The sequence below is a fragment of the Pongo abelii genome, chromosome 7 (assembly GCF_028885655.2).
Source record: "Pongo abelii isolate AG06213 chromosome 7, NHGRI_mPonAbe1-v2.0_pri, whole genome shotgun sequence".
Taxonomy (NCBI): domain Eukaryota; kingdom Metazoa; phylum Chordata; class Mammalia; order Primates; family Hominidae; genus Pongo; species Pongo abelii.
This window is the reverse complement of record NC_071992.2, coordinates 147,195,247-147,221,108: the sequence shown is the minus strand read 5'-3', so window position 1 is coordinate 147,221,108 and position 25,862 is coordinate 147,195,247. Positions and strand designations below refer to the sequence as shown.

The following is a 25,862-nucleotide window of genomic DNA, read 5'->3' as shown; positions in this document are numbered from 1 at the left end:
ATTGATCGAGGCAACAAAACGAGAAAGACCCATCAACACATTGTGCAAATGTACAATTATATTTGCCTATTATACCTTCAGCAGCCTTGTTAGAGAAAGGAGCAGGGCAACACATTCAAATATTTTCTTCTGCTTGTGTTACTAGTTCTCTTTATGAGTAGTTGTATGATTCTCTAATATGACCTAAGGAATTAATCCTCCTGACACCTTGTTCCTTTACACTTTTGCATTCATGTTATTCTGTCTTTCTAAAATGCCCATCCCTTTCCATTTTCTACTGTGTGAAATCCTCTCTGTCCTTCAAGGTCCAGTTCAAACTCATGTCCCCTGTATAGCCTTCTTCAGATGTGCCTGCAGAAAGCACAATTCTTTGTCCTTCCTCTGTACCCACATTGCATTTGGTCACATTGCTGGCAAAGCACTTTCCACCATGATTATTGTTTGTATTTTTATGTCTGCTTTACATTTTAGACCACGACTTCCTTTAGGCCTGGACCATCTCTTACTCTCCTTTGAATTTCCAGTGCCTAGCACCATGTCTTGATTGTAATAGGCACTCAATAAATGCTTATTACATTTTATAAATTAACTGTTGTGACCACATAAGTTTTTGTTCCAAGGACACAATCATTTCAATGGCTTTTTATCCAATAAATTATTCGTAATTTGCAAAAAGCCATGCACCGCCCCTTGTTGTGATACAGGAAACAATGAAACAGGACCCCTCAGGTCTAGTCCTCTTTCTTTGGCCTTTGTCAAACTGGAGGGTCTTAGAGTTTCCCTGGAGCAGAAAATGAGCTCTGGAGAATGAACTTCTTATTGCCCAGTCACTTCACACACAGCTTCCTACACAGAGGCATCAAAATGAATTACCTAAAAATCTTCCTCAAGATCTTAAAGGACAGCTGAAGAAAACCTATTATCCCATTTGAGACCAGAAAATAATTGGATTTCTTGGAAAAGGAAAAGACAGAAGTAAAGGAGACACTAGACACTAGACACTAGGCTCCTAATGGCAAGGAAATGCCTTTTTCACTTATGAGTCCACCCTATGTACCACAAAGGCATGGGGCCTTTGCCCTCAGAGAGAACACAGTCAGGACACTCTCCACACCTGTCGATGTCAATATTTGTTGAATGGATGCATAAATTAGCCAGCTAGGCTTAGAAATCTGTAAACAATCTTCAGTAATTACTTGGACATTTTTGGAAATTCTTACCCAACACCCTTGCCCATACAAAAATTGTCTCTCTATGTAATAGAAGAGAAAAGACAAGTTGTTACAAACAGCCATGTACAACAAGACCAAAAAGAATTTTAGAAATTGTCAAGTCCAATATTTTAACTAGAGTCCCCATTTACATGAATTGGTTATATCCTGGTGACCTAGATGCCACTTTATAGCCAAGAGATCTTGGACAATTTACTTAAGCTCTATGAATCTCAGTTTCTTAACCTATGAAATAGGAATTATGACTCCCATCTTGACCAGTTACTTTGAATGTTACAAGTGAAAATGTATATAGAGAGCACAATATTGCCACAAAATGGGCCTTTGATAATGTAAGTTTTATTCTTTTTGTTCCCGATAGTCAGAGTCTGAACCCACCATCCAGAATGATATATTAGGATACTTCTCTAAGGGAAGGAATAGGCTGGGGAGCTTCCCATAAAAGGCTGAAATCTGGTGGGGTAGACTGACATCTAAGGGCTACTCTAATATTCCAGCTCTTGGCTAATTCCAAATTTGCAATTTGAGCAGTTACTTCTCATACAGGGTAATAGGTGTTATGCTGGTCTATGCAGGGTGCTGTGGAGGAATGAAGCAAGATCCAAACATACCTGGAGATACTGAGGAAGGCTTCTTAGAGGAAAGAACACTTAAGCTGACATTTGCCAGAAGAGTAAGCCCTAGGCATATAGATGAGAGTTGAGCAACAGGGCCCTGGTACTTGGGAGAAGCGTTCAGAGAATGAAAGGAAATCTGATATGTGATGGCCTTGTGAGCTTTACTATTCAGAAAGGAGAATATAATTTGCAATAGTGGAGAGCTATGAAAGAACTTCAAGTTAAGACGTGACGTGATCAGATCTGTGCTTTAGAAATATGGAGTAGAGAACGATATGGGTGTGGGGTGGGGATTGGGGACTAACTGCAGGCAGAGCTGCCAAAAAACTATTCTAGAGCTGTTGGTGAGAACTAAGGCAGAAGCAGTGTGGAAGAAGGCTGGCTGAAAGGGAGGTCTATTCAAGAAGAATCAGCCGGGCATGGTGGCTCATGCCTGTAATCCCAGCACTTTGGGAGGTCAAGGTGGGTGGATCATCTGAGGTCAGGAGTTCAAGACCAGCCTGGCCAACGTGGTGAAACCCTGTCTCTACTAAAAATAGAAAAGTTAGCCAGGTGTGGTGGCATGTTCCTGTAATCCCAGCTACTGGGGAAGCTGAGGGGAGAGAATTGCTTGAATCTGGGAGGAGGAGGTTGCAGTGAGCCAAGATTGCACCACTGCACTCCAGCCTGGGCAACAGAATGAGACCCCCATCTCAAACAAAAAAAAAAGTAGAGTCTACCAACTTAGGATGGCCTGTGTAGGGAAGAAGAAGGCAACGAAGATGAAACCAAAGTTATTGGCTTGGGAAATACTATGAATAGTGATGCCATTCACAGAAGTAGGGCTTGGCAGTAGGCAAATGAAGAGTTTGATTTGGGACCTGTTGAATTTCAGGAGGCCTTGAGACCTCCAAATGGAAACTCTCTGCAAATGTGTGTAAGACCTACAAGCATCCATGGCTAGGAGAGGGAACTGCTGCCCCCATTGAATCTGACCACGTGTGTTCTCTGTTTCCAGTACTTTGTCTTCACGGGGGTGTTGGCCATGGTGACCTGTGCAGTTTTCCTCCGGCTGAACTCCGTCCTGAAGCTGGCAGTGCTGCTGATCATGATCGCCATCTATGCCCTGCTCACTGAGACCATCTATGCAGGCCTTTTTCTGCGTTATGACAACCTCAACCACAGTGGAGAGTAAGTGCCCACCACTGTGAGTCCAAAGTGTGCTCAACTTCCTGTGGGAAATGGAATCGTTGGGAAAATGATGCCCGCTGCGTTACTGAAACTTAAGGTCTGATTGGATATTGACTTATAGCTCAAATCAGGCATTCTGTAGTTTACAAGTCCAAGCAAAAATCCTGACTTTTCAGTGGCATCATTTATATGGATTACAGATGAATTAATCAAAGTTTGGACTAAATAGTAGCTCAGGTCTCCTCCAAATCTGATAATTTATGATTTCTTCAAATTTAGTGGTTTCAACACTTGTAGGATCTGTTTATAATTTGGCTGTAGCAATATTAATAAGAGCAGCCACTGTGTATTAAGCCCTCATGCTCTCCCTTTGCATCGCACAGTTGGTCCTCCATATCCACAGCATTGTGGATTCAACTAGCTTCAGTTTGAAAATATTTTTTAAAAAATTACAGACAAAAGCAGTATAGTTTAACAACTATTTACATAGCATTTACATTGTATTAGGTTTTATAAGTAATCGAAGGATGATTTAAAGCATGGGGGGCATATGTATAGGTTATATGCAAATATTATGACATTTTATATAAGGGACTTGAGCATGCATGGCTTTTGGTATCCACAGGGCTGATACCAAGGGATAAACGTATTACTGCTGAAATATAGAAAAGTACAAAAAAAGAATATCTTACCCAGACTCCTTAGAGAAAAACAGCCCAAGGCAAGGCTAATGAAACCCCAAGGCAGTGAAAGTGAGGGAAAAGAGAAGTGAGGAAGAAAAGGATGAGAGGCGAATGCAAGCTACCACTACATTTTGCTGGCAACATGGGCTGTGAAGAGATTCAGCTGGTGCCTTGGAAAATCCACTCGCAGAGCCATTTGAAATGCCTCTGGGCAGCTCTAAGGTGGGAAAAAGTGTCTCAGGACAGAGGAAGGCAGAAAAATATGTGTGCTGGCTCCTTCCCTGTCTCTCCCATTGGCAAGAGTTCCCTTTTTGCATGCACTTTCTGATGACATCACAGTGACCATACTGTTGCAGAAACAATGTCTGCGTAAAGACACATCAGACTTTTTAGAAGCAGAACTGATCTTCTCTAGGCCCAGCCTTAAAACAGGAACTTTTCCAGGTTTATGATGGAAACTACTTCACTTGGGACAAGTGCACCTCATCAGTCTCAGTTACACAACACAAAATATGAATACAAATCATAGGGCACAGTACACTTGAACTTGGGCACACTTCCCATTCATCATCTTCAGCCTTTCAAGGCAAATGCTACATTTCCAAATTCAGTGCCACAAAAGTAGAATTAAGATAAGTGATGCAGATCTTGCTACCCAATCATGAAAACAGACACCTGCAACATTTCAGTGTTGTATAATACATCAATCCTTCCTACAAAGAGGGGTTGGTTAATAGATACAAAATTCATCTAGATAAGAGGAATATGTTTAGTGTTCTATAGCACTGCAGGGTGACTATAATTGACAATAATTTACTGTATATTTTTAAATAGCTAGAAGAGAGGATTTTGAATGTTCACAAAGAAATGATAAATATTTGAGGTAGTGAATATTCTAATTAACCTGCTTTGATCATTACACATAGTACACATGTATTGAAACATCACTCTGTGCCCTATAAATATGTACAATTATTACACATCAATTAAAAATAAAATTAAAAAGAATCAAGAAGGTTTTTGGGATGCACAAAAGGATTTTAACCAATGAGAAGTTGGGGTAGTTCAAAAGAACACTGTCTGCTACAACTAAAGGACTAGATGGGGACAAGAATGGATGCAGAAAGACTATTTGGGAGGCAACTGCAATGGCCAGCTTCATGGACATGTGGCCTGTGCATTCACATAGGGCTCTGCACTCAGAAGGGTCTTGCTTTGTTTAATGCCCTGCTTTCACCATCTTGAAATTCTCTAAAAAAAAATTTCAAGAAACCCCTGCATTTTCATTTTACAGTGGGTCCACAAATTATTGAACCAGTTCTAGCTATTGCATTAGTCCACATGAAACAGCAGAGTCGATAGGAGGAATGAACAACCAGGAAATAATCCACGTGTAGAGTCAAAGCCAAATAACATTTGTCCAACATCACACGACCTTCGTGAATTCGTCCGTGTATCCATTCAATACACATTACATTGTTTTCTGTGGGTTTTTACTAGGCACTGCAGGTTCATAGATGAATAAGGCATTATTTTTATCCTTTAGGACCTTAAGGGCAAGCAATTATAAGTAGGTACATAGAGGGGGGCATTGCAGCTACTGAAAAATATCACTGAGATCTGTATTGATAGCTAGTCTTCACTGTTTGCTAGCTAATTAAGTTAAATTTTTTAACATCTCAGTCTTGGGTTTTTTTTCTAGAATGGGGATAATAGTATCTTGATTGTTGATATGATAATTAAAGTAGGCAGAATACATAAAGTGTTATTAGAGTATGGCATAAAATTAGCACTTACAGTCATTATTATGACAACAGAATAAAAGATAAATTCAAGCTGAGTGGTTTATTATGAGTGTCATAGAAGCAATTGGGAACTAATAAACTAAAAATTCAGGGTCAAATGTGCTACAATGAACATGCTGAATTTGGTGACTAAGATATGAGTTCTCATCCTGGCTCTGACACAAATGAGCTGTGTGACCTTGGGAAAATGACTACTCCTCCGTGGGCCTCAGTCTCTACCTGTAAAATAAAAGGCTTCAAGGGATATTACATTATGTGTGGTGCACATAGTACGAATTAGAATAAATCTGCTAAGCGCACAAAAGGTACTTAATTACTTGAAATTATTTTCATAATTTTTACTAAGTCTGAAGTAGCTTACAAAACAGTATGAGAGCTATGCAATCCTAAATTTGTAAACATACTTTTTTGTACGGGGTAAAAGGAAATGACATTTAGTTAACTCCAAAATTTTAACCATTGTCTTCTCTGGGTGGTAGGCTTAAGGGCAATTTTTATTTTGTTATATGTGCATCTTTATTAGTTTCCAAACACACTATAATTAGCCTAAATATTTCTGTAATGAATAACACTCAAATATTAATTTTTGTGATACATCAGATAAGATGATCTCTAAAGACTGTTATAGCCCTGAAAATTACATTATGCTACATGGGTTTTCACTTAAGAATGTTCCTTTCTATTAGCATAAAGAGATGATAGTATTAACTCAGTGATTTTATCAATACAAATAAATTAGTTCAACATGTTCTTGATTTTAAGTCCCTGACAACCAATATTAAGCAAAGCATTATAATACAGTACAGATTTCAGCCATTTGGTTCTCTTTGGAAGTTCTTTAAGGAATTATTGAAACTAAAAAAAAAAAAAAACTTTCTAATTTCAAACCACAGTTCTTTCGGGATGCTCCTCAGCCTGGCTGACTTACTATGCATATTCTGCAGTCTGTGCTCAGGCTGTTTTTTCCATCTGCAATACAGTGAATGACTCAAAGATTGTTCGTAATTTTCTTTTACTTTTTCTTCTGAGTTTTGTCTAGTCATCTTTCTATTTTTGGTCAATCACTGCTTTCAAAATAATTGAAGAGGTATTTGTGTTTTCTCTTGAAAATGTGTTTCAAATGATAAATTTCTGGACTTAAAGTCTTCTGTATGGCAAAGCAAAGGATATCCAAAGTGCCAGGCAGAGCAGGGATTTGGGAAGAAGTCACAAGGAGGAGCTGAACGTAGGACATGCTCATTCAAACTAAGCAATGTGAACGAGTGACTTTTTAAAGCTCCACCACCATGAGCAAGATGATGTGCCAGGTGCTTCACAGGGTGGCAAGGGGGAAATGTGGGCCAGGCACTGTGCCAAGCACATTACCATGATTAACTCATTTAATCCTCACAATGATAGAGGTAAACACTATTAGATACATTCAACTGAGGCTCAGAGATGTTAAATGACTTTTCCAAGGTCAAACAACTGGTCAGTAGAAAAGCTGACGTTGGAACCTAGATCTTCATGAGTCCAAACCTCATGTCTTTAATCTTTTTTCAGGGGTCCACAAACTGCAGAAGCTAGAGAATTAAGTGACATGAAAGAATAAAAGGATGGTACTGGAATGTGTCTATGTCCTCAAAATAAGCCTGATGGTGACGGTGGATGGCTGGAAAGATGGAACAAAGGATGGATGGATGGACTGATGGATGGATGGATGGATGGATGGGTGGATGGTTAGATGGATTCATAGATTCATGGATTCATGGATTCATGAATGGATGGATGACTCCTCAGCCCTAAAATGCAGGATGACAATGTGTGGCTCACAGTCCAGCCCTCTTCACTTTAGCACTCACAGTGGACAGCTCTGTTAGCACTCTCTCGTCCTGAGTCTACATATGGCTTCAAACATGATATATGACATTTATTTTTTATCCCCATACTAGAGACCTATAAACAACCTAGCTAAGCAAAATATATGTCCTGTACCTAGAGAACCCATCCCACTTTTTCCTTGTGAAGTCTTATCTTTTAGGATTCAGCTCTTCAGCCTCCCCTGAACACCCAGCCTGGGTTGCTTTTTTTTTCCCCGTGCATTCCTATGGCAACAAGGATGTATCCTTTCCACAGAGTTTATCATATTATAAAATTATCTGTGTATTTGATTATTTCTCTTACTTAATGTTTCGAGGACAAAGACAACATGCCTTCTTCATCTCTATATCCCAGAATATTATGCCTGGCACACAGTAGATGCTCGATAATTATGTGCTTCTCTGGGTCTATAGAAGCATAATAATTAGTATCATCTATTGTTAGCATCTTTCCTCCAAGGTATTCACAGATTTGACTCTTGTCCCAGCCCACAGAGTTATTTGGTCCTCTTAATCCTCATATGCAAAATACCTCCCTAAGAATGTACATTTTCACTCCTAAGTCTCTGTCCAATCCTGATGAGTTGAACTGTGCCTGGCCCAGTATAAGCTGGGAAGGTTTTTTAGCATAAAGCTAGATTCCATCTTCACATGGATTTTGTGATAGGAAAGTATAAAGGCTATTTAAAATCTATAAAATGTGTTCTGCACATAGAAAACATTATTATTAATGTGAGTGTACCATCTAGAGGCTAGACTGTAGAATCTCTTTCACCATATGTGTTCTGGGTCACCTCATACCCTTGGGGGTCAATCGACTTTTGAATTAGCCAATGTGCAAACGCTTAGAGCAGCCACGATCACATAATAGGTGCTGAAAAGGTGTGTGTTTTTTTCTTTTTATACCACTCCTTTCTGAACCTCAGTTTTCTCATGGGTCTCCTTGAAGTCCCCCCATGGTTATCAGTTCCTTTTTTCTTCCAACAGAGATTTCCTGGGGACCAAGGAGGCATCGCTGCTACTGATGGCCATGTTCCTCCTGGCTGTGTTCTACCATGGACAGCAGGTAATCTAACATTTCGCTCTGACTGCTCTGTTACCTGACATTTCTTGTTGCCATCAAACTGGCCTCTGCTGCTCTTTGCAGCAAATAACTTTTAGCTGCCTGTGGCAAGTTGTAGTTCTTAATAAATCAATTCCTAATAAAGACCACCTAATGAAAAACAAAGCTGGAGAAGATCTGGTAAACAATGTGGTTTTAATGACCTTTGGATATATCTCTTTCAAAAAATCATCCTAGTGAAAGAGCTTTCAATTTCTGCCTAAGACAAACTGGGATCCCTCCCAATTCTGTTGCCTGGATGAAATTATTACTACAAAAGTTGTGTGCTATATTAGGTAAACATTTGGGTTCAGCTGAGCCTGGATTCTAATCACAGTTCTTACTCTCAGCAGTGTATGATCTTGGGCAAGTTACTAATCTCCATGAGCCTCAGTTTCCTCAACTCTAAAATAAATTAGTAATACCTAAATAGGGCTGTCTTGAGAAAGCATTGGAGATTATTGTGTGTAGAATTTTGTGCACTGACTTGCATTGTTTATAATAAAGACTTCGTTACAGATCTGTCCTAATTAGATAAATGCCTGCCATATGGATTATGCTTTCCATGAGCCCCTACTCTTTACCAGAATCTGGAGTGGGCACTGTGGGCAGAACTGTACAAAATCCCAGCTCTGGTCCAGTCTCCTGGAGTAGAGCTAACCCCAAATAATGCAAACATGTTATGTGTGGAAGAGACTTGGCTAGGGACTTCGAGAAAGAAAATTATTCTTCATAGGAACATCTAGGCAGGATTCTCAAAGACCAGTAGGTCTTCTTCAGGTGAACTCCAACCCACGAACGTTCATCGCTTGGGGAGATTTTCACCCCCTGGTAGAAATCAGGCACTGCCTCCCTCACTACCCTTCTCTGGATCTTGGTCCATCTTTCTGTGGTCTGTGTGTACGTCAAAAACCATAACAAGAAAAGGAGGAAAGCACAGCAAGGAGACTGTCAGCCAGAGCAGAAATAGAAGCACATTGCTGGGAAATCACCATGGAAACGGAGGTAACGAACCCTGAGAAAACAGGGATGAAACGGCCCAAAACCCCAAGAACACAGAGACAGGTATTTAAAGTTACTTGTAATAAAGGGGATTGTACAGTTTAGTCAAGAAAAAAATAGATAATATTAAAACTTGGCAAGTGAAAGAAATGAATAAAGAATTAATATTTATTGAGTTCCTACTATGTGCCTAGCACTTTCTCTCTATTCTCATTTAATCCTATCAACAACCTGGAATGGAAGTTATTATTACTCCTGTTTTATGGACGATGAAAGTAAGGCTATTCAGCTAGTAAGTAGGAGGACTAGAATTCAAATCCTGATCTGTCTTCAAAGCCTACCCTTTCTACATCACTGGGCTGATCAGAGCAGAACAAAGATGCTGTCTGCATACGAACACAGTGACCCAGGGCACTGCATCTTGCAATATGCTTTGACTTGTTTTCCCATTTTGGCTGAAATTATGATGAAACACTAGGCCAAATGTCAAAGTCTAGCCATTTCTAGAATTCCTGTTTTTAGGTCTTTCCAACTGTCTGTGAGGACTGGGGTCTTGTCTTCTGCTACTTGACAGCTTTCATTTCTAGGGGAGAGTGCTTTAGTCTGACACACAAATGACAATCCATTTGAGAACTATGAAAACAGATTTAGACAAGGCCGTCATCCTACAAACATATGCTCACTCAGTTACACAGGTTTTAAATTGACAAGTGAGAAATCCCTGGAAATAGCTGAGAGAACAAGTTCTGGGTAAGGGTCGTCATTCCGTAAAAAGGAGAATGGTTCTGTCTCTTCTGTCACCTTAGGGAATTACTTTGTGCCCTGTCCGTGCCTTCCTCAAATGGTACCCTAATAACATTCAGATTTGATTTATCCTATGCTCCATTTGTCCTGGGAAAGCAGATAACCTAATTGCATTAAGATTATAGGTAAAATGCGGGTATGTAAGTATTTAATGAGGGTCTGAGTGACTGGGTTTAAGTGACATCTGATATTTTTCCCTTTTATCTTTAACTTTCAAATGGTTTTGAAATTATATAACCACATCTCATAACTATAGCAGTTACAAGTACAGGCTTTGGAACTGGGCAGATAGTATTCAAACCCCAACTCTGCCACTTAGTAGCTATGTGACTTTCAACAATTTACTTAACTTTCTGATTTTCAGTTTCCTCACCTGTAAAATGGGTATGATAATAACAAGTTCTACTTCATCGGGTTATTAGAGTGTTATGTGAGAATATAATTGTAATATACTTATCCCACTGGCTCGCACATATAAATTTTCAAAATTGATAGCTATTAATATTTTACTTTAAAAATAAGCTGATGACACAAACAAGACAGGTATTGTTAGCCATCTGGTCCTAAGACAAGAACAGAGATTGAAGTCCCCTGATGTCACAAAGCCTGTAAGAAATGACAGACTGGAGCGGGAATCCAAATGCTCAGACTCCTAGTTCCATTCTGTTTCCTTCACGTGCCACTGCCTCCCTGTGATAGGGGCGGCTTTCTGCAGGGTTGTATCACTTCAGGTGTCTTCTATCTGTAGCATCATTTTGGGTCCTATTAATCTCCAATCAAGCCTGCCCACTCCTGGGCTTGCTCCCTGCTTCTACCGGTTTTCCCTTGTGACTCAGAGGCCGTCTATTTTTAATAGGGGCTGAATAGTGCCCACTGATGCCTGGTACGCAGAAGCGTCTGGTGGAGGCATGTGTAATTAAACATCTCCAGAGGGACGGAGGTGGTTATGTAACTGAATAATTGGAAATTTTTATCTTGCACATATGTGGAAACGACATGCCAAACACTTCCTCCTCTGAGGCAGGTGAACATTCTCAACGTTGAACAGAGAGAGCAAACGATTGGGTGCCTCCCACCTGGTGCCTGATTCACTGGTAGCCCTGGAGGTTTGAGCTTTGCCTGGGCATCTTCATTGTTAGCAGAGGAAGCCACACCTCCACAAGGAGAAAGAGAATAATCAGGTCCTGTCTCCAGTAACTTCCGGGTGTGATAAAAGCAGGCACCTGAGATTGTGCGGCTCAGAAGGAAAGACTCAAGCCTTGGAACCAAATATTCTTGCTTGAGTCCTAGCAATTCCACTTCAAGAATGAGTGACCTTGAGAGACTCAACCTTCCAGGGCTGTCATTTCTTACAGTTTATTGATTGCATTCTCTAAGGCATTTAAGAGATTCCCCTGTCCTTTGTTCTTGTTTTGTTTTGTTTTCTTTGTACTGTATTTCTGTCCAGAAGCTTGGTGAGATTCAGGTTTAATGATTTCTGCAAAACATTTAATTGGTTGGTTTTATAGACTACAATTAGGGGGTGCATAAGGTCTCCTTATCTTTTTGTGATGTTAGCAGCTGCTTATGATAATCGCCTATATTCACTTATTTTATACAGTGATATGCTAATCCTATCAGTTCTCCGTAATTTATTAGCTGGAATACGTTACTAAAGAGAACCATCTCCTCACTATTTGTTACCTAGAAGTACAATTCATAAAGCAAAGATAAATGCTGAATTTCTTCCCTATAAGTTTGTTTGCTGTAAGTTTCCCCATAAGTTTTTTCCCTAGCATCATTCAGAGGTGACCATGAGGTTCTGGTTTTTAAGTGTCATTTTGAATTTATGCATTTTACTGTATTCTCTGTGTTTCAATTCATTGCAATTATTAGTCTTATTAAGCTAAACGTGTCACATCTTTGACTAGTGGGAGCTCATTCAAGTTGGCTTTTGCATCATTTTGACATAACCCTGGTAGTCTCTGATAGACTCCTGGTTTCTCACATTAAAAAATCTTCCAATAAAGTCATTTACTTAAAACAAGACATAATTAAAGGTACCTAAAATTTGGGCACCTCTGAAAAGAATGGGAATTTTTTTGTAGGAACTGATATTTAGAAACCACAATCTGGACACTGGGAGTTATTACTACTAAGTTTTCATTGTTTCTAGAACGTGATTTCAGTAGGCAGAGCTAGAAGATCTATACATCATGAGTTCACAGTGTGATACTTCTACTTCATAATGAGGACCACAAGCTTTTGACTAACTTCAACAATCTTACATCTGCAGCTCCTTTTTCTCTTCCCCAAAATTCTAGTTTTAATGACACCAACACAGTTACTCATTTGTGATTCACTATAATAGTCTAAGTATAATAACACAATTGTTACCACCTATAATATGGTTATTGTAAACAGTTTTGACATTCTTCTTGAGCTCTTTTTATCCTTAGGGTATTTCTTTCTGGCAACATGTCATCAAATTATTGTGCAAAAGGACATCTGACATAGTTCCTCTCTGTGTAGGCTCGTTCGTTTGTTTGTCTGCTTGGTTGTTTGTTTTTACAGAGTTTTTTGAGAACAGATTTAGTTTAATAATTAAGTAAAATATTGGAATGATTCTAAAGTTATTTACTTAAAACAAGACATAATTAAAGAAATTTAAATTCTATCCCTATTTTCCCACACCATTCCCTTCCTTTGTCATTTCACAGATTAAAATATAAACCATTTTATAAAATGTAAAATGGTTTATATGTTAATGTTTTAATAAATTAATTAAGAAGGCTGGGTGTGGTGGCTCACACCTGTAATCCCAGCACTTTGGGGGGCCGAGGCGGGTGGATCACGAGGTCAGGAGATCAAGACCATCCTGGCTAACACGGTGAAACCCCGTCTCTACTAAAAATACAAAAAAAATTAGCTGGGCGTGGTGGCGGGCACCTGTGGTCCCAGCTACTCGGGAGGCTGAGGCAGGAGAATGGGGCGAAACCGAGGGGCGGAGCTTGCAGTGAGCTGAGATAGTGCCACTGCACTCCAGCCTGGGTGACAGAGCGAGACTCTGTCTCAAAAAAAAAAAAAAGAAAAAAAATTAATTAAGAAATATGTGTGTGTGCATGCATGTGGACAGAGAGATCGATCTTCCTTAGATAAACAGTAGCATACTACATACACTTTTCTCCTCTTGGAGACCAGTTCCTTAAAGTATGGAGAGATAGTCTTCATTTCTTTTTAATAGCTGCATCATGTTCAATGATATTTCTGTACTAAAGTTTATTCAGCCAACAAAATGAACATTTGGTTTGTTTTCAGCCTTTGTTATTTAAAATTCTGCTGAATGGATAACCTTGTGCATATGGTCTTTTCATACTTTTGCCATCCACTGAGACTTTAAAATTTTTTCAAAAAGAAAAGAAGCTATCTGAACTGTCTAAGCCCTTGAATTCAGGGAAGCTAACCATGTGTTTACCAGGGTAGCATCCTGTTCATGTCAACAGTTAAAGACTGAAATAATGACACACCCAGAACTGCAGTAAAAACAGGCTGTGAGATCCTTTGGAAAGGACACTGTGCACCTTCTCATGAGAGGGGAGGCTAGGACAAGAGGGAACCAATGTGTATTGAGTGCCTACCATGTGCCATGTGTTTATCTATAACTTCCTATAATGCCTATTCCGCCCCTGCATGGTCATTGATGTTCACATCAATTTCAGAGACAAGGAAACTGAGGTGAAGTAACTTGTCCAGGGTCAAAGTATGTAAATGTGGAACTAGAACTCTAAGCTATATCTGTCTAGCAACTAACTCTGTAATCCTTTCACTAATGAGTTCATTTATGTATTCTATATTACCTAGTGGTTAACAACTCAGATTCTATATTCTGATTTTTGAATCAAGTTCAAATCCTGGCTTCCACTAACTCATGTGTGATCTTAGTCAAGTTACTAATTCATGTTTGCTTTGACTTTCTTATCTGTAGAATGAGAAATGATAATAATATCTTCCTACTAGGGCTATTACATGGATTAAAGGATTTAATATATGTATATTGTTTAAAACCATTCCTGGTATATGATAAGCATCATGTAAGTGTTAGCTAGTTTTATTATGATAACTTATTTAATGAGCCAACAAATATTAAGTGCCTGCCCTGTGCCAAACGTGTTACCACATGGTGAGTGTATTCGTATCTCCAGCTGTTGTACATAACGATATACAATAGACTGAGTGTATTAAACAACAGAAATTTATCTTATGGTTCTGGAGGCTGAGAAGTCCGAGGTCAAGATCCGGAACGGTTTGTTTTCTGATGAGGGCTCTTATCTGGCTTGCAGATGGCTGGCTACCTGCTTGCTTTATTCCCACCTGGCCTTTTTTTAGTGTGTGCATGTGGAGAGAGAAAGAGCAAGTATTCTCATGTCTCTTCCTATAAGGGCAGTAATCTCATCCTGAGGGATACACCAGCATGACCTCATCGACCCTAATTACATCCCAAAGTTTCCATCTCTAAATGTCATCACATTGGGGGTTAGGGCTATGAATCTGAGAGGGACACAGACATTCAGTCTGTAACAGTAAGGATGTAAAGTTGAACAGATAGAAACACCTCTGACCGTATGATATGGTTTGGCTGTGTTCCCACTCAAATCTCACCCTGAATTATTACAATCCCCACATGTCAAGGGTGGGTCCAGGTGGAGATAACTGAACCATGGGGGCAGTTTCCTCCATACTGTTCTCATGGTGGTGAATGAGTTCCATGAGATCTGATGGTTTTATAAACGGGAGTTCCCCTGCACAAGCTCTCCCTTGCCTGCTGCCATGTAAGAGGTTCCTTTGCTCTTCCTTCATCTTCTGCCATGATTGTGAGGCCTCCTCAGCCATGTGGAACTATAAGTCCACTAAACTTCTTTCCTTTATAAATTACCCAGTCTTGGGTGTATTTTTATTAGCACCACAAGAACAGACTAATACACCATACAACACTGACAGTCTAGTAGAGGACACCAACATTATCAGGTAATCACACAAACAAGTATGAAATCACAGGGGCAATAATGCTGTGAAAGGCAGGCACATATCCCTGTGAAACCTAATCATTCTCTGATCACTTGGCTTCCAACAAAATGCCTCCCAAAATATTCAGATCAGGCTCTGTTTCATTTGTGAAGAGTTCCAGAGAAGGCTTTCCTGCCTCCCAGTTGTCTGTGCCTGAAGCCTACACCTCAGAAGTTTACCTGGTTCTTCTCTTTCTCTCACATGTACTGCAGCTGGAGTACACAGCCCGCCTGGACTTCCTTTGGCGAGTACAGGCCAAAGAGGAGATCAATGAGATGAAGGAGCTGAGGGAACACAATGAGAACATGCTCCGGAATATCTTACCCAGCCACGTGGCCCGCCATTTCCTAGAGAAGGACCGAGACAATGAGGTGAGCCAGGGGCTAGTCTAGCCAGTGAGAAAGGGTGGTGGTGGGTGATGTGCAGTTGTTCACACTGATCCTAAACTCTGGGAGAATTTCACTGTCAGCATGTGTCATCACTGTCACTCATGTGAGTGCATGAGAATGGAGAAACTCCTAGCACTATGAAATTTACACATGGCCTCCCAACCTCAGGCACCTCATCTACAAGATGGATATAATAAGGTCTCCATTGAAAGACTAAATTGGAATTTTAAAGTTTTATGTGCATATGCACGTGTGTGGGTGTGTGTATATATATATGTATATCTATGTGTGTGTATGTGTATGTATGTATGTATGTATACACAACAATTTCACTTCTGGGTATATACCCAAAATAATTGAAAGAAGGGTCTCAAAGAGATATTTATATATCTAGAAGCATTATTTACAATAGCCAAAAAGTTGAAGCAGCCACAAGGGTCCATTGATGGATGAATAGATAAACAAAATGTGATATATACATAAAGTGGAATATTATTCAGGCTTTAAAAAGAAGGGAATTCTCACACATGCTACAGCAATGGATGAATTTTGAATACATTATGCTAAGTAAAATGCGCCAGTCACAAAAAATAAATACTATATTATTCCACTTATATAATGTACCTAGAGTGTTCAAATTCATAGAGATGAAAAGTAGAATGGTGGTTGCCAAGGGCTGGAGGGAGAGGAGAATGGGAGTTATTGTTTCCTGGGTGCAGAATTTCAGTTTTGCAAGATCACAAGAATTCCAGAGATAGATGATGAAGATGGTTACACAACAATGTGACTATACTTAATGCCACTAAACTATACACTTAAAAATGGTCAAGATGGCTGGGCGCAGTGGCTCACGCCTATAATCCCAGCATTTTAGGAGGCTGAGGCAGGTGGACCACGAGGTCAGGAGTTTAAGACCAGCCTGGCCAAGATGGTGAAACCCCATCTCTACTAAAAAATACAAAAATTAGCCAAGTGTGGTGGCAGTCACCTGTAATTCCAGCTACTTGGGAGGCTGAGGCAAGAGAATCACTTAAACCTGGGGGGCAGAGGTTGCAGTGAGTCGAGATTGTGCCACTGCACTCCAGCCTGGGGCGATAGAGTGAGAATCCATCTCAAAAAAAAAAAAAGGTCAAGATGGTAAATTGTATGTTATATGCATTTTACCACAATTAAAAATAATAATAGAGAAATAATTTATGGGGAGGAGGAGGAGCCAAGATGGCTGAATAGGAACAGCTCCGGTCTACAGCTCCCAGCGTGAGCAACACAGAAGACAGGTGATTTCTGCATTTCCATCTGAGGTACCGGGTTCATCTCACTAGGGAGTGCCAGACAGTGGGCGCAGGTCAGTGGGTGCGCGCACCATGCGCGAGCCGAAGAAGGGTGAGGCATTGCCTCACTCGGGAAGTGCAAGGGGTCAGGGAGTTCCCTTTCCTAGTCAAAGAAAGGGGTGACAGACGGCACCTGGAAAATCGGGTCGCTCCCACCCTAATACTGCGCTTTTCCGACAGGCTTAAAAAATGGCGCACCAGGAGATTATATCCCACACCTGGCTCAGAGGGTCCTACGCCCACGGAGTCTCACTGATTGCTAGCACAGCAGTCTGAGATCAAACTGCAAGGCAGCAGTGAGGCTGGGGGAGGGGCGCCCGCCATTGCCCAGGCTTGCTTAGGTAAACAAAGCAGCTGGGAAGCTCGAACTGGGTGGAGCCCACCACAGCTCAAGGAGGCCTGCCTGCCTCTGTAGGCTCCACCTCTGGGGGCAGGGCACAGACAAACAAAAAGACAGCAGTAACCTCTGCAGACTTAAATGTCCCTGTCTGACAGCTTTGAAGAGAGCAGTGGTTCTCCCAGCATGCAGCTGGAGATCTGAGAACGGGCAGACTGCCTCCTCAAGTGGGTCCCTGACCCCTGACCCCCGAGCAGCCTAACTGGGAGGCACCCCCCAGCAGGGGCAGACTGACACCTCACACGGCCAGCTGGGTACTCCAACAGACCTGCAGCTGAGGGTCCTGTCTGTTAGAAGGAAAACTAACAAACAGAAAGGACATCCACACCAAAAACTCATCTACATCATCATTATCAAAGACCAAAAGTAGATAAAACCACAAAGATGGGGAAAAAACAGAGCAGAAAAACTGGAAACTCTAAAAAGCAGAGTGCCTCTCCTCCTCCAAAGGAACGCAGTTCCTCACTAGCAACGGAACAAAGCTGGACGGAGAATGACTTTGACGAGCTGAGAGAAGAAGGCTTCAGACGATCAAATTACTCCGACCTACGGGAGGATATTCAAACCAAAGGCAAAGAAGTTGAAAACTTTGAAAAAAATTTAGAAGAATGTATAACTAGAATAACCAATACAGAGAAGTGCTTAAAGGAGCTGATGGAGCTGAAAACCAAGGCTCGAGAACTACGTGAAGAATGCAGAAGCCTCAGGAGCCAACGTGATCAACTGGAAGAAAGGGTATCAGCCCTGGAAGATGAAATGAATGAAATGAAGCGAGAAGGGAAGTTTAGAGAAAAAAGAATAAAAAGAAACGAGCAAAGCCTCCAAAAAATATCGGACTATATGAAAAGACCAAATCTACGTCTGATTGGTGTACCTGAAAGTGACGGGGAGAATGGAACCAAGTTGGAAAACACTCTGCAGGATATTGTCCAGGAGAACTTCCCCAATCTAGCAAGGCAGGCCAACATTCAGATTCAGGAAATACAGAGAATGCCACAAAGATACTCCTGGAGAAGAGCAACTCCAAGACACATAATTGTCAGATTCACCAAAGTTGAAATGAAGGAAAAAATGTTAAGGGCAGCCAGAGAGAAAGGTCGGGTTACCCTCAAAGGGAAGCCCATCAGACTAACAGCGGATCTCTCGGCAGAAACTCTACTAGCCAGAAGAGAGTGGGGGCCAATATTCAACATTCTTAAAGAAAAGAATTTTCAACCCAGAATTTCATATCCAGCCAAACTGAGCTTCATAAGTGAAGGAGAAATAAAATACTTTACAGACAAGCAAATGCTGAGAGATTTTGTCACCACCAGGCCTGCCCCAAAAGAGTTCCTGAAGGAAGCGCTAAACATGGAAAGGAACAACTGGTACCAGCCGCTGCAAAATCATGCCAAAATGTAAAGACCATCGAGACTAGGAAGAGACTGCATCAACTAACGAGCAAAATATCCAGCTAACATCATAATGACAGGATCAAATTCACACATAACAATATTAACTTTAAATGTAAATGGACTAAATGCTCCAATTAAAAGACACAGACTGGCAAATTGGATAAAGACTCAAGACCCATCAGTGTGCTGTATTCAGGAAACCCATCTCATGCGCACAGACACACATAGGCTCAAAATAAAAGGATGGAGGAAGATCTACCAAGCAAATGGAAAGCAAAAAAAGACAGGGGTTGCAATCCTAGTCTCTGATAAAACAGACTTTAAACCAACAAAGATCAAAAGAGACAAAGAAGGCCATTACATAATGGTAAAGGGATCAATTCAACAAGAAGAGCTAACTATCCTAAATATATATGCACCCAATACAGGAGCACCCAGATTCATAAAGCAAGTCCTGAATGACCTACAAAGAGACTCAGACTCCCACACAGTAATAATGGGAGACTTTAACACCCCACCGTCAACATTAGACAGATCAACGAGACAGAAAGTCAACAAGGATACTCAGGAATTGAACTCAGCTCTGCACCAAACCGACCTAATAGACATCTACAGAACTCTCCACCACAAATCAACAGAATATACATTTTTTTCAGCACCACACCACACCTATTCCAAAATTGACCACATACTTGGAAGTAAAGCTCTTCTCAGCAAATGTAAAAGAACAGAAATTATAACAAACTATCTCTCAGATCACAGTGCAATCAAGCTAGAACTCAGGATTAAGAATCTCACTGAAAACCACTCAACTGCATGGAAACTGAACAACCTGCTCCTGAATGACTACTGGCTACATAACGAAATGAAGGCAGAAATAAAGATGTTCTTTGAAACCAACGAGAACAAAGACACAACATACCAGAATCTCTGGGATGCATTCAAAGCAGTGTGTAGAGGGAAATTTATAGCACTAAATACCCACAAGAGAAAGCAGGAAAGATCCAAAATTGACACCCTAACATCACAATTAAAAGAGCTAGAAAAGCAAGAGCAAACACATTCAAAAGCTAGCAGAAGGCAAGAAATAACTAAAATCAGAGCAGAACTGAAGGAAATAGAGACACAAAAAACCCTTCAAAAAATTAATGAATCCAGGAGCTGGTTTTTTGAAAGGATCAACAAAATTGATAGACCGCTAGCAAGACTAATAAAAAAAAAGAGAGAGAAGAATCAAATAGATACAATAAAAAATGATAAAGGGGATATCACCACCGATCCCACAGAAATACAAACTACCATCAGAGAATACTACAAACACCTCTACGCAAATAAACTAGAAAATCTAGAAGAAATGGATAAATTCCTCAACACATACACTCTCCCAAGACCAAACCAGGAAGAAGTTGAATCTCTGAATAGACCAATAACAGGAGCTGAAATTGTGGCAATAATCAATAGCTTACCAACCAAAAACAGTCCAGGACCAGATGGATTCACAGCTGAATTCTACCAGAGGTACAAGGAGGAACTGGTACCATTCCTTCTGAAACTATTCCAATCAATAGAAAAAGAGGGAATCCTCCCTAACTCATTTTATGAGGCCAGCATCATCCTGATACCAAAGCCTGGCAGAGACACAACCAAAAAAGAGAATTTTAGACCAATATCCTTGATGAACATTGATGCAAAAATCCTCAATAAAATACTGGAAAACTGAATCCAGCAGCACATCAAAAAGCTTATCCACCATGATCAAGTGGGCTTCATCCCTGGGATGCAAGGCTGATTCAATATACGCAAATCATTAAATATAATCCAGCATATAAACAGAACCAAAGACAAAAACCACATGATTATCTCAATAGATGCAGAAAAGGCCTTTGACAAAATTCAACAACCTTCATGCTAAAAACTCTCAATAAATTAGGTATTGATGGGACATATCTCAAAATAATAAGAGCTATCTATGACAAACCCACAGCCAATATCATACTGAATGGGCAAAAACTAGAAGCATTCCCTTTGAAAACTGGCACAAGACAGGGATGCCCTCTCTCACCACTCCTATGCAACATAGTGTTGGAAGTTCTGGCCAGGGCAATTAGGCAGGAGAAGGAAATAATGGGTATTCAATTAGGAAAAGAGGAAGTCAAATTGTCCCTGTTTGCAGATGACATGATTGTATATCTAGAAAACCCCATTATCTCAGCCCAAAATCTCCTTAAGCTGATAAGCAACTTCAGCAAAGTCTCAGGATACAAAATCAATGTACAAAAATCACAAGCATTCTTATACATCAACAACAGACAAACAGAGAGTGAAATCATGAGTGAACTCCCATTCACAATTGCTTCAAAGAGAATAAAATACCTAGGAATCCAACTTACAAGGGATGTGAAGGACCTCTTCAAGGAGAACTACAAACCACTGCTCAAGGAAATAAAAGAGGATACAAACAAATGGAAGAACATTCCATGCTCATGGGTAGGAAGAATCAATATCATGAAAATGGCCATACTGCCCCAGGTAATTCATAGATTCAATGCCATCCCCATCAAGCTACAAATGACTTTCTTCACAGAATTGGAAAAAACTACTTTAAAGTTCATATGGAACCAAAAAAGAGCCTGCATCACCAAGTCAATCCTAAGCCAAAAGAACAAAGCTGGAGGCATCAGGCTACCTGATTTCAAACTATACTACAAGGCTACAGTAACAAAAACAGCATGGTACTGGTACCAAAACAGAGATATACATCAATGGAACAGAACAGAGCCCTCAGAAATAACGCCGCATATCTACAACTATCTGATCTTTGACAAACCTGAGAAAAACAAGCAATGGGGAAAGGATTCCCTATTTAATAAATGGTGCTGGGAAAACTGGGTAGCCATATGTAGAAAGCTGAAACTAGATCCCTTCCTTACACCTTATATAAAAATCAATTCAAGATGGATTAAAGACTTACATGTTAGACCTAAAACCATAAACACCCTAGAAGAAAACCTAGGCAATACCATTCAGGACATAGGCATGGGCAAGGACTTCATGTCTAAAACACCAAAAGCAATGGCAACAAAAGCCAAAATTGACAAATGGGATGTAATTAAACTAAAGAGCTTCTGCACAGCAAAAGAAACTACCATCAGAGCGAACAGGCAACCTACAGAATGGGAAAAAAGTTTTGCAATCTACTCATCTGACAAAGGGCTAATATCCAGAATCTACAAAGAACTCAAACCAATTTACAAGAAAAAATCAAACAACCCCATCAAAAAGTGGGCAAAGGATATGAACAGACACTTCTCAAAAGAAGACATCTATGCAGCCAACAGACACATGAAAAAATGCTCATCATCACTGGCCATCAGAGAAATGCAAATCAAAACCACAATGAGATACCATCTCACACCAGTAAGAATGGCAATCATTAAAAAGTCAGAAAACAACAGGTGCTGGAGAGGATGTGGAGAAATAGGAACACTTTTACACTGTTGGTGGGACTGTAAAGTAGTTCAACCATTGTGGAAGTCAGTATGGTGATTCCTCAGGGATCTAGAACTAGAAATACCATTTGACCCAGCCATCCCATTACTGGGTATATACCCAAAGGACTATAAATCATGCTGCTATAAAGACACGTGCACACGTATGTTTATTGTGGCATTATTCACAATAGCAAAGACTTGGAACCAACCCAAATGTCCAACAATGATAGACTGGATTAAGAAAATGTGGCACATATACACCATGGAATACTATGCAGCCATAAAAAATGATGAGTTCATGTCCTTTGTAGGGACATGGATGAAATTGGAAATCATCATTCTCAGTAAACTGTCACAAGAACAGAAAACCAAACACCACATATTCTCACTCATAGGTGGGAATTGAACAATGAGAACACATGGACACAGGAAGGGGAACGTCACACTCTGGGGACTGTTGTGGGGTGGGGGGGAGGGGCGAGGGATAGCATTGGGAGATATACCTAATGCTAGATGACGAGTTAGTGGGTGCAGCACACCAGCATGGCACATGTATACATACGTAACTAACCTGCACATTGTGCACATGTACCCTAAAACCTAAAGTATTATAATAATAATAAATAAAATAATAATAATCAAATATACATATGTATATATACATAAATGTGTGTATGCCTATATGTGTGATACATGTGTGTATATTTATATATCTATATACACATATATGCACATATACATACATATATGTGTATATATCTTCTTAGCCCATTGCCTAGCATGTAGCAAATACTCAGAAATGCTCTTTTTACTTAAAACTGTTTTTTCTTATTACATTATGAAGGCAGTCTAGAAGTCTGAAATCAAGGTGCTGGGAGTCTCATGCCCTCTCCAGAGGGTCTGGGGGAGAATCTCTCCTTGGCTTTTCCAGCTTCTGTTAGGCCCAGGAGTCGCTTGGCTGTGGCCACTTGGCTCTAATTTCTCAATCTTCACACAGCCCTTCTTAAAAGGACAAGTGCACTCTCCCTTTAAGAACACCAGTCATAGATTTAGGGCTTACCCTAATTCAGTATGACCTCATCTTAATTACACCTGCAAAGACCCTATTTCCAAATAGTACCATGTTGGACATGACTGTTGAAGGGAGCATGAGTGTTGGTGGCAGGAGGCACTAGGCACTATTCGGACCACTAGAAGGAGGAAGGGTCATATGGTGAGTGCTGTGAAGGGAAACCCTAGACAAAGCCTAATGGTCAAGCTCCATGGGCGATGGTCACTTCCACATAGAATGGGAGCCTTTGGAAGTTTTAAGTGTAACCTAGTCAATTGGCTGCTGATAGAGAGTGGATAGGAGGATCATGCAACAAAAAGCCAGGCAGGAGACTCTAAAAGGGCCCAGGCAAGACCCTGGTGATGAGGCCTAGGATGGTAGCAGTGGAGATGGAGAGAAGGAGATGAATTACAGACACATCTAGGATATAGAATCAATAGTTCTTGATAATGGAGCAGATGTGGGAGGTGAGAAATGACAAAATCAAATGATTTGGTTCCCCCTCTAACCTTCAAGGGAAAGTAACTCAAAAGGGAACTGAAGGTGTCTTTGAAAGTCCGAAGTGGCATTATTATGTGAATGGGCTTGGTCTTACTCTGTGAGACTCCCAAGGGAAGGTCTAGAACCACGGACTGGCCCACAGGGGACATCTTTGGGTTTCATGTTAGGAGGAGCCTTACGAGGACAGAGCCATCAGGCCATCTCATCCTCCTAACACAGTGAGATCCACAAGGCAGGGACTACTGTGCATGGCTGTGGCCCATGCTTTCAAAATCCCTGTGGATGAACTGGAGTAGTGGGCTCTCTTGCTGAGGCCTTTAACTTGGGAAAGCTAACCCCTTGCTGAGGATGCTACAAAAGCAATATGGATTGTCTGAGAGGCAGGGATAATACAGCTCTTCCAGGACCAGATTTTCAGACTGAGCTAAACAGGAAATGAAAAACCCTTGGGACAAGAATTACAAACTCTAAGACCCTGAGACAAATCTGACCAATGAGCCAGTTGGCTTGGACAGTGGGTTAGTTGATTGATTTATATTTAATTTATGAATGTGATGCCTTTATGCATAAAATGGGCTCTTCAGTTTACCCATCTGTACCCTGCCATTTGTTACCTGTAGGGCCCCTAAAACCATTGGGGTTTGTGATCCTTGCCTTAGGACCATAGAGGGCAGAGCTAGGAGAGAATGATGAGGTCCATTTTTCATCCAAGCCACTGAAGAAAAAACCGGTGGAAGAAAAGCCAAGGGAATGAGTAATCAGCCACTGGAATAATCAGATCTTGATGTACTCAGGTCTTTGAGAGTCTCTTGGGTGCAGAGACTCCACCCTCCTCAATGGATGGAGTTCCCTGAAATTGGGCTCAGGCCTGGTTTCCTCAAGGTTCCCTAAGGTCAGTGTCTTTGTTGCAAGAGCTTCTTGATGAAGCCATGGAAGCAGATAGAATATCAGCATGTATCAACCATGACCACCAGATGGAGACGATAAAACCCCACATGTAAAATCCAAAGAGAAATGAGAAAAAAACAGCTTTTTAATCAAGACACCGAAACAATGAGGCACATAGGACCAGTGGAGAAGAGCAAGGACATACTGGTTTCATTCTGAAAGGAAGGAAACCAACCAGAGATGCATGCCGAGACTCCAGGTCATCAGCTGTCATTCAGGCCAAACCCCTGCTGAGCAAAATAAAGGACTGCTTCAGCATTAATCGCATGTATAAGACATCTTGTCAGGATTATTTGAGATTTTATAAATATTTAAACAGTTCACACTGGACTAGGATTAAACACCAATTATGGTTATATTGCCTAGAGAATTTTCACATTAGGATAAAATATCATTTACTGAACACCTACTCCATGCCAGATAATGAAATAGGCAATTGAGAAAATTATCTTTCATTCTATTTACAACTTTGAGAGTTCCATCAGCCTCATATTATTGATGAGGAAACTGGGGTCCTGAGAGGTGCAGGATATGCCCCACTTTCTTTATGCAAAGCCGCAAGGGGAATCCAGTCCCTCAGATTTCTTTCTTCTGTGCCCCCTCCCCCTTACAATGCTGCTACCCATACCACGTCTGGAGTATGGAAAGACCAGTGTGTGTGTGTGTGTGTGTGTGTGTGTGTGTACAGAAAAAGAGAGACAGAGTCATACAATACGTGAAAGGATGACAGGGAAGGGGCAGGACTGTAGTGGCTGGCAAGAACTCCCAATTTCATGCTCTGTTACCATAAAAGGCAAAGGCATTTTTAGTTTCTCCCCTTGCTACAGATCTGAACTGTGATACAAATTTCTGAACATCTGATTGGAGACATCTGTGAGTTTCACGGGGCCACAATAGCACCCAAAGCACCACCTTTTCCTACTATGCCAGGGTATCTCCCAGGTGTATCCCTGGGGTGGCAGTGCCTTCATGGCTGTTCTTCAGCTAACCTAGAAGAGTTGTGTGATGCACAAAGCCTCCAACTGACTTGTCTGCATCAATGT

General features: G+C 40.7%; 1 protein-coding gene across 2 annotated transcripts in view; it reads left to right on the top strand.

Annotated features, from left to right (window-relative positions):
* Window positions 1–25,862, top strand: part of ADCY8 (adenylate cyclase 8) — a 263,423-nt gene that overhangs the window by 208,602 nt on the left and 28,959 nt on the right. For both annotated transcript variants that reach the window (XM_024251209.3, XM_054518826.2), the window contains 3 exons: window positions 2,847–3,019; window positions 8,354–8,432; window positions 15,530–15,688. In XM_024251209.3, the coding sequence (XP_024106977.3) occupies window positions 2,847–3,019; window positions 8,354–8,432; window positions 15,530–15,688 (411 nt within the window). The remainder of the gene's footprint in view (window positions 1–2,846; window positions 3,020–8,353; window positions 8,433–15,529; window positions 15,689–25,862) is intronic.